General features: G+C 63.6%; 1 protein-coding gene across 9 annotated transcripts; it reads left to right on the forward strand.

Annotated features, from left to right (window-relative positions):
• Positions 1-267: 267 nt before the first annotated feature.
• GCGR (glucagon receptor) lies at positions 268-9,071 on the forward strand. Of its 9 annotated transcripts, none has more exons than XM_086356602.1 (14): positions 268-676; positions 4,779-4,946; positions 5,050-5,152; positions 5,913-6,020; positions 6,103-6,224; positions 6,321-6,427; positions 6,511-6,667; positions 6,767-6,926; positions 7,010-7,070; positions 7,371-7,440; positions 7,765-7,853; positions 7,991-8,129; positions 8,200-8,241; positions 8,563-9,071. In XM_086356602.1, the coding sequence occupies exons 2-14, from the start codon at positions 4,887-4,889 to the stop codon at positions 8,782-8,784; spliced, it is 1,440 nt and encodes a 479-aa protein (XP_086212728.1). In that variant the 5' UTR covers positions 268-676; positions 4,779-4,886; the 3' UTR covers positions 8,785-9,071. The 9 variants fall into 9 exon arrangements, with proteins under 9 accessions (XP_086212728.1, XP_086212727.1, XP_086212731.1 ...); XM_086356601.1 differs by having other exon boundaries at positions 270-676; positions 4,758-4,946; XM_086356609.1 differs by having other exon boundaries at positions 350-676; positions 6,321-6,353.

The following is a 9,071-nucleotide window of genomic DNA, read 5'->3' on the forward strand; positions in this document are numbered from 1 at the left end:
CCACGTTGAGGGCTAAGTGGAGCGTCAGTCCTCCCCGCAATCAGCACCCGGGAAAGAAGCGGCGAAGGCCCAGAACCCGGAGGAAGTGAGGGGAAGGGGCAGGGGGCAACAGCCCCCGTCTCTGGTCGCGCGCCTACCACGCATCACACCTGTCCGTCCACCGCTCCTTTCCCGGCTGGGAGCTGCAATCGGCCGGCCGGGGTTCCCCGGGCGGGGGTCTCCCCAGTGAGCTCTGGGTGGGGAGGTCTGCGGGGCGGTGTCCTCGGGGAGAGTCCCGCAGGATAGGAGTCCGCGAGGCAGGTGCCGGCATCGGCGCGCAGGGAGGGGTCTGTCGGGCAGGGCTCCGGGGCGGCGAGTCGCTCGCCGCGGCCGCGGCAGGAGGGCGGAGGCGCGGGCAGGGGCTCGGAGCGGCAGGCGGGGACCCTCGGCCGCCGCTCCACCTGCGGGCCGCTGCTGCCCCCGCCCCCTCCCTCCCCCTCCGCCGCCGCCCAGCGTCGCCGCCGCCGGAAAGTTCGCGTGCGGCTGGCGCGGGGCGCGGGCGCGGGCGCGGAGCCGGCGCCGACCCTGATCAGGCAGCGCTGCGGGGGCGAGCGGCTGCGGGCCCGAGCGGCTGCGAGCCCCCGACCCGTGAGCGCGGAGGACGGCGGAGAGCGCGGAGAGGCCGGAGCGGCGCGCGGTGAGCACCTGGGACGGGCTCGAGGGCAAGTTCCCGGCCAGGGGCCGAAGGCTGGAGCGCGGGACTGGCTGGCGCGCACCCCTCTCGTGGGTGGGCGATCTCGGGCCCCGGGTATTGCCCTCCTCATCCGTCGGACACCCTCTTCCCAACCCCAGGATGCGCCCTTCCAGCTCGGACGGGTCAACCTGGTTCCGAACTACCCGGAGGGCTGAGGGTCTCAGCGCTTCCTCGCTTCCTCCGTCCTCTCCTCCCCGAGGAGCGCGTCCCGGGGGGAAAAGAGTGGGGTGCCTGTGGCAGCCGGGAGCTCTGTCCTGCTGCCCCCTCCACTCCCGATTCCTCCCTCCACTCCCGATTCCTCCCTCCAGCACCCCCTCTTCTCCCCTCCCCGAGCATACACAGAACCGCGGAGACACCCCCAGAGGCGTGGGGACGGGCGCTGGGCAGCCCTGCTTCACTCCAGCAGCGGCTGCTCCCCAAAGCTTCCCAGCAGTGTCTTGGTTACCCGGGTTTCCCCGGAGGGGCCGAGGGGCTACAGCATCCAGCCTGACACATTCATCTGCGGAACCTACACTTATCACTCTGATCCACAGAGAGGACAGGGCATTGCCCAGTCTGCCCTTTCCTCACCGGCCAGCCCCCACTCACGGGCAGGGGCCACAGGGTTTCTGCCCCTACCAGGAACCCACTGACTCCTGATGTCTGGGCACCTGCATTCTCCGAGGACCCTTCGGGATGTTGTCCAGCCTTCTGTGCTGGGGGATGAGGGTTGGTGGGGCAGTAGCACCCTGGCCCACTTCCAGGCCCGCCCTGCCCCCACTGAGTGGGAGAGGACGCAGGAATCAGGCTTTGTCAACAACCTGTGGCCAGTGATCTGATCTCACCCTGGGGCCATGACCTTCTGCCACTTGCTCTGGTTTCACAAACACCCACCAAGCCCATTCTCATCAGAAGTTGGCAGGCCCCATTCAGAAGCTGGGGTGACCATGCTCACCTTTTGGAGCTCAACCATCCTGAGGGGGGGTGGTCTTTTCCCCAGTTCCAGGTCTGGGAGTCTGGGACATCCCCAAGGGAAACTGGGGAAACGGCTGAGCTTTGAGCCCCCAGGAGTTGTGCGTTCTGCCAAGCAGGGGGCAGAACACATGCCCCCCTCAGCCTGTGGAGTGCGGGAGTGGGAAACAGAGGAGGGGGTGAGGTGGGGCTGGGAGAAAGCTGGCCCTCCATCCCACCACATCAGTGTCTAATCCTGAGCTACCTGTGCTGGGCAGGTGCAGTCCAGGGCCAGAGAGAGAGCCAGGCCTCCAGGTCGGTGAAGGGAGAAGGCTTGGTCCCTTGCCGTTAGTCCCCCACCCCCCACTGGCGCCCGGGCCGTGCCAGGAGAGTAATAAGGTGGAAGACAGCAGCCCTGCCTGAGGCCTCAGCCAATGGGAGGCACGGAGGGGCACCTCTGCATCCAGGTGTCAGTCCTCATTCATTCAACAAATATTTATCCCTGGGCCTGGCAGGCTGCCTCTGGGGTTGCAGTGTCCCCCACGGTAGGGAGGGGGCCTGGACCTGATACTCTGTCCTCCTCTTCAAGTGGCAAAGCTCATTTACTCTTTGGTGATGCGGAGCCAAGGATTTTACAAGTAGGAAACCGAGGCTCTGAGAAGTTAAATTATTGATATTTGCCCTTGGTCCCAGGACCAGAACTGGGCCCCGCAATGTCCCCCTCTCCTGTGGGGTCAGCCTCACACCTGGGCACCCATGGCAGGGACCTCAGGACCTCAGCCTTGCACACAGCTGAAAGTCATCCCGTACCCAGCCCTCATGCAGAGAGGTGTCTAGAAATCTTGCCCGTACTCCCCCTGAAAGGCATGGGGGGCCTCATCCATTTCTGCTGCTTCTTGTGTTTCTATCAGAGTCTTAGTGAGAGCAGTCATCCTCCTCTTAAATTGGTGTCAGGGTGCTGATGCCCTGATCCCTAGGGCCCTGGGGCCCTGGGTGCCTTGAACCGGTTACCCAGCCTGGGATCTGTAGGCACTGAATTGTGTGGAAATCTTCAAGGATTCCCAGCCCCATGTGCCAGACCAGAGTAAAGGGTATGGAGAATTGCTCCCCCCTCCCCTGCCCTGGCTGGGGCCCCAGGGCAGCCCATCCTTCCCTCCCCTCTACCCTGGGGCTCTGCTTCTCTCTGCGGTTCCCAGACTGACTGACTCCTACCTGGAAGGCAGACTGGCCCAGCTGTTGCCCTGCCCACCTTGAGCTCTCCTAACAGCCCTAGGAAGTCAGCAAGGTGAACTTCCACTTTTCAGATGGGAAAGTCAAGGCACAGCTGGGCCACCCCCCACCCCCAAGCTGGGCTCTGAGGGGGCTGACATCTTGCTTTGGAGCTCCTCACTGGACAAGTCCCGCTGCTTCACCCTCCCCTCACCACCGGCTGCAGGGCCTCTGGGCAGGGACAGCTTATCGGGCAGTATCTTTTCTCCCCTTGTCCCCTGCTTGCTGTGCACCTTCCGCTCCACCCCAGCCATCCTTTGTCACTCTCTGCCTCCCCCGCCCCTCCAGCCTCTAGTTATCCAGGCTGCCTCTGTCTCCCTGGGCCGGCCCACCCGTCTCCCCTTCTCCCGCAGCAGGGCCTCACACGGCAGGCTCTGTGGCCTGGGTGGGCAAGGGCAGGGCAGCAGGCTCTTTGATAAGAATCAGAAGATAAGGCCCCTTGGTCTAGGGACACCTGAACCACCCTCGTCTTCCACCCACCTGGGGGGCTACTGCCTCAGAAAGCCCTCCGGTCCAGCTCCTCCAGAGCAGCCCTAAACCTTGGCTCCTCACCTAGACCAGGGCCTGCAGACCAGCGACTCCTGGGCCCTGCCTCACCAGGCCTGACCCACACCCTGGCCCAAGGGTGAGGAGCCCCACGGCAGTCTGTGTGGACCCACCACATGGCGTCCCATGAAGGGTGAGGAATGAATCACAGGAGAGTCCACGTGAACTGGCCCCCTGAGGGCCCATCTGGACTCCGATGGGAGGAGACTGAGATCCAGGGTTGTCTGGGAACCCTCCACCTTCGGTCGTAGCCTGCGCCCCTCCTCCCTACCTCCTCCCTGGCTTCTCCCAGGCACTGCCTTCCAGCCAGCCAGTTTCGTCCATCTGTCCATCCATTGGTGCACCACATGCTCACTCTGTGGCAGGGTACCTGGTGGGAGGGGCCCATCCACAGCCCTAGAGGGGCTCGCGTGAGGGAGCCCCTCCCTGTGCCCTTGTGGAATTCAGTAGAGCAGAAAACGGACTCTGGAAGCAGTGACACATGCCTGATGGGGCCGCTGATGCCTCAAGCATGGCTCTGGCCAGGACCAGGCACCTCGGGCCCCCCGACTACAGGAACCACGAGGGCGGCGGTTCTGCATCTGAGCCCCCGGCAGCCCAGCAGTGTTCATCTCAAAGGAACACGCTGCGGCTGCCTGCATGCTATGGCCCAGGAAACCCAGGAAGCCTGGCTTGAGTCTTAGGAGGGGCCCAAGGAAGCCCCTAGACACCCCAGTCCTGGGCAAGGGAGTATGCCTGTGCCAGGGACCACTTTGAACATATGCCTGGCACTCCTGACTCCTGGCAAGGCTGGAACCTGGCCCAGGGCCACCTCAATAACCACATCCCTGGGGACTAAGTGATGATGGATTGTCCCAGCACCCTACCCCGGCCTGCCAAACTGACTTTCCCAGGGCTAAGAATATTGGGAAGGATAGCAAGGGCCGAAGAAGGAGGTGGGCAGTTAGGGAGGCTGCTTCCCCCCCCTGACGTCTTTGGTACCAGGCAGGACTGCGATCACTTAGCTAGCATGGAGGGGAGGGGCTCTGGGGCCGGCCCAGCCTCCAGACAGACAGTCACGGGCCGTGAGAAAGCAGCTCCCCTTGGGTAATGGCGCCAGCCCCCCAGGCACGGGGCCAGACCCCAACCCCCAAGTGGCAGAGTGACCACTTCTTGCATCACTTCCCTCCCAGCTCCCACTCCATCAGTAGGATTTGGAGACTCCGAGGGAGGGGTGGTTTTAGGGGAGCAGGACACCCTGTTGATCATGAGAGAAACCAGCTGTGCCTCTTCACGCCAGAGCCTGCCCCCCACTGCACAGACCCTGCTGCTCTGATACTCGCAACCCCAGAGGAGCGTGCACCCGTGAGGACCTCTTTGCCCCAGCTGTGCAACCCCAGCCAGATGTGGGGGGCAGCTGCCCAGAGGCATGCCCCCCATCCAGCCACACTACCCCCACCTCTTCCTGCTGCTGCTGCTGGCCTGCCAGGTGAGCACTGCCGGTCCCCCACCCAGCCCCTGACTCCCACCAGGCTGCCTGCTCCCTGTGCTGATGTCTGTCCCCTCTGTCCATTTGTACCCCCCCACCCCAGCCAGAGACCCCCTCTGCTCAAGTGATGGATTTCCTGTTTGAGAAGTGGAAGCTCTATGGTGACCAGTGTCTCCACAACCTGAGCCTGTTGCCCCTGCCGACTGGTGAGCCCTGCCTTTGGCCTGAGTCCAGTGCTCTCCTCATGGGAAAGCCCTGTGCCCCCAACCCCCACCCACCCATTTACAAGTGAGGAAACTGAGCCACAGAGGAGCTAGTGACTAGCCCAGGGCTACAGATCAGGGTGTCTAAGAAATAGAAGAACTGCCCCAGAACTAGGGTGCTTCACCACCCTCCTCTGCTGTTGGGCACCAGCCCTCCATGCTTGAGGCCTGGACACAGTCTTCGCTCCCATGGAGCTCAAGGCCTAGCAGGCAATGTGTGGAGGAAGTGAACCGGGAGGGGCAGGCAGAGGGCATCGGGCCTGGTGACATGCAGGGAGATGGGCCATTATTTGGAGTGCTCAGGCAGACCCAGCACCAGTGTTCTGGACAAGTTCTGAAGATCACTCGAGTGCAGAGAGAGAGAGAGACTAGGGCAGGAGGAGCGGCCTGGGAAGCCAAGCCATTGTCTGGGCGAGGAAGGGGGCTGGTGTTGGGCCCAGAAGGATGGCAACAGAATTGGGGTTCAGCCTCCAGGGACAGTAGTACTGCCAGAGGGGCACTAGGAAGAGGGGAGACCCCCAGGGTGAGAGGCGGGGCATCCAAGGGGAGGTGGCCAGGCACAGCTGGAGCTCAGGACCGGGCTGGACAGAGGCGTCCGGGGCAGGCAGGATGGTCACTACGCACTGGAGGGAGCAGAGAGCATGCCGCAGGGGCCGTGGGGGCCAGGCCCTGCTGAGGAGCAACCCTGGCCCCGCCTCTGCAGAGCTGGTCTGTAACAGAACCTTTGACAAATATTCCTGCTGGCCGGACACCCCTCCCAACACCACGGCCAATATCTCCTGCCCCTGGTACCTGCCCTGGTACCACAAAGGTAACCACAGGAGGGATGTGGGGGGTTGACTGAGGGGGTCGAGTGTGGGGGCAGGGTACTGACCAGAGCCTGCCCCTCCCAGTGCAGCACCGCCTCGTCTTCAAGAGGTGTGGGCCCGATGGGCAGTGGGTGCATGGGCCTCGGGGGCAGCCATGGCGAGACGCCTCCCAGTGTCAGATGGATGACGAGGAGCTTGAAGTCCAGGTCAGTCCGCGGTGGGTGCCACGGGGTGGGGTTGGGGTTAGGTGGGGTCAGGCGAGGCGGCCTTCTCCAGCCCCAACTGGCCACTGCCATTTGCAGAAGGAGGTGGCCAAGATGTACAGCAGTTTCCAGGTGATGTACACGGTGGGCTACTCCCTGTCCCTGGGGGCCCTGCTCCTGGCCCTCACCACCCTGTTGGGCCTCAGGTACACCCACTGACCCACACGGGGGTGGGGGTGGCGGGGCCACAGTGGGCAGGGGGACAGGGACTAACTCGCCGTGCCCACAGTAAGCTGCACTGCACCCGCAACTACATCCACATGAACCTGTTCGTGTCCTTCATGCTCAAGGCCAGCTCCGTGCTGGTCATCGACACGCTGCTCAAGACGCGCTACAGCCAGAGGATCGGGGACGACATCAGTGTGAGCGTCTGGCTGAGTGATGGGGTGAGTGCGGGGTGAGTGCCCGGGACCAGTTTCTTGGCCTCCGGGCCCCAGGGTGGTAGGCAGCTGGGAGACCTGTGCTCACACTGCCCCCGTGGCCAGGCAGTGGCTGGCTGCCGGGTGGCTGCGGTGTTCATGCAGTATGGCGTTGTGGCCAACTACTGCTGGCTGCTGGTGGAGGGCGTGTACCTGCACAGCCTGCTGAGCCTCGCCGCCGTCCCCGAGAGGAGCTGCTTCCCCCTCTACCTGGGCATCGGCTGGGGTGAGTGGGCTGGTGTGCAGGGGTCAGGGGTGAGGGCAGGCAGCCCAGGGCCTTGGACCAGAGCTGTTCTTTCCCCCCCGCAGGTGCCCCCATGCTGTTCGTCATCCCCTGGGCCGTGGTGAAGTGTCTGTTTGAGAACATTCAGTGAGTATCAGCTGACTGGAGGGTGGGCTGGAGAGGGGCTCACCTCTCCCGGCTGGGAGGTGAGCCCAGCCCTGTGGGGAATGGCCATGTGGCTTCAGAGTGTGAAAGCGGCTCGGGGGTCTCTGGCCAGCATCAGTAGGGGGTGGTGAGCAAACCTGGTGCCCCAGGGTGGAGGTCATGGGTAATTATCTCCCTTCTTTTCCTGAGGCACTAAGTAGATCCCACAGAATCTATGGGATGGCGGGGGTGGGAGGGGCGCGCTGGGAGGCTGCCAGGACACAAGCAGTCCCTGCCCTGTAGGTGCTGGACTAGCAATGACAACATGGCCTTCTGGTGGATTCTGCGCTTCCCTGTCTTCCTGGCCATCCTGGTGAGGAGACAGGGCACCTGCTGGCACCACAGGGAGGGCTGAGAGGCTGCTGGAGTTGCCCCCCCCAGCCCCTCCTTCCTCCATCGGCCTGCAGCAGCCCAAGGAGACAGATGGCACCCTGCCGGGGTGGACAGGGAGGGAGACCTGGCACTCTGCCAGGACACTGGCCGGCGCCGTGTGTCTCGGGCCAGGCTTCTCATCCTTGAGTGGGTGCCCACAACCCTAGGGCCTAGGAGCCAGGGCCTGGCTGGCTGCCCGACCCACCTCCAGGAGGGATAGGTGGGGGCCAGGGGCTGCCCTGAGCTGTGTCCCCCCCACACACAGATCAACTTCTTCATCTTCATCCGTATCCTTCACCTCCTGGTGGCCAAGCTGCGAGCCCACCAGATGCGTTATACTGACTACAAATTCCGGTGGGTGTGGGGTTGTTGAGGGGTAGGCGGCTTACAGACCCAGACACCCCTGGGGGCCAGAGTGGGTATAGGTGGGTGTGGGGCACCAGAGCCCTGGTGAGGGCCTGGGCCGGATGGCTCAGGCTCTGCCCCTGCAGGCTGGCCAAGTCCACACTGACCCTCATCCCCCTGCTGGGAGTCCACGAGGTGGTGTTCGCCTTTGTGACCGATGAGCACGCCCAGGGCACTCTGCGCTCCGCCAAGCTCTTCTTCGACCTCTTCCTCAGCTCTTTCCAGGTGCCTTCCCGCCCCATAACCACCCAAAGCCCAGGCCCTGGGCGGCCCTGACCCCACCCCCTCTCTCCAGGGTCTGCTGGTGGCCATTCTCTACTGTTTCCTCAACAAGGAGGTAGGTGGCGGGTGGTGGTGTCAGGGGGAGTGTAGACAACCTCACCCTACCCCTGAGGGGTGCAAGCCCCTTGTGTCCAGCTGCACTTACTGGGCTCAGTTGCCGGGATGCTGGGTGTCAGGCCTGCCAAGATGGGTCAGCCTCAGCCGTGCACCTAGAGAGGGAGGGGTTCCCAGATGTCCCTAGCTTTCTGTGGTGACAGAGCCTGCCTGGTTCTATACCCAGGGCACCACACTGCCCTTCAAAGCTGGCAGCTTGGGGATCCTGGGAGGGTAGCAGGGGCAGGCCCTGGGTATGGCCCGACCCACCTGCCCACCCCAGGTGCAGTCAGAGCTGCTGCGGCGCTGGCATCGCTGGCGTGAGGGCAAAGCACTGCAGGAGGAGCGCCACGCTGGCAGCCACACGACCAGGCCCCTCAGGGGCCCCCCCAGTAAGAAGCTGCTGCTTGCAAGGGGCAGTAGCAGCAATGGGACTGGCCAGGACGCCTCTGCCGAGACCCGCTTGGCTGGTGGCCTTGCTGGATCGGCCGAAAACCCCCAGTGAAGCCCCCAGAATTCCAGCTGGGGCTGGACTCAGAGGCCCAGAGAGGCCATCACCAGAAATCTGGAACTGATGTCCAATGGAGGCTAGAGTGTGGAAGCAAGACAGCACCCTTGTCCACACATTCCCCAGTGTGGTGGTCTGAGGGGCACCTGCTCTGTGCCCAGGGGTGGGGGATGGCATGTGGTGGGAAAGCTGTTCTGTGAATGTGTGCCCCTTTGTCATCCTGGGTGTCAGCGTGTCCACGTTCAAGGAAACGTGTCCTCCAACAATAAAGAGCTCTGTGTACA

The sequence above is a fragment of the Bos grunniens genome, chromosome 19, assembly GCF_055505025.1.
Source record: "Bos grunniens cultivar Pamir isolate PY7600 chromosome 19, Bosgru_T2T1.0, whole genome shotgun sequence".
Taxonomy (NCBI): Eukaryota; Metazoa; Chordata; class Mammalia; order Artiodactyla; family Bovidae; genus Bos; species Bos grunniens.

What these genes read in the sequence shown, in the direction of transcription:
- GCGR (XM_086356602.1), top strand. Translation starts at nt 4,887, where the DNA reads ATGCCCCCCATCCAGCCACACTACCCCCACCTCTTCCTGCTGCTGCTG. An exon ending in ACCACCCTGTTGGGCCTCAG is followed by an intron (nt 6,428 to 6,510) that starts GTACACCCACTG and finishes CCGTGCCCACAG; the next exon opens with TAAGCTGCACTGCACCCGCA. An exon ending in CTACCTGGGCATCGGCTGGG is followed by an intron (nt 6,927 to 7,009) that starts GTGAGTGGGCTG and finishes TCCCCCCCGCAG; the next exon opens with GTGCCCCCATGCTGTTCGTC.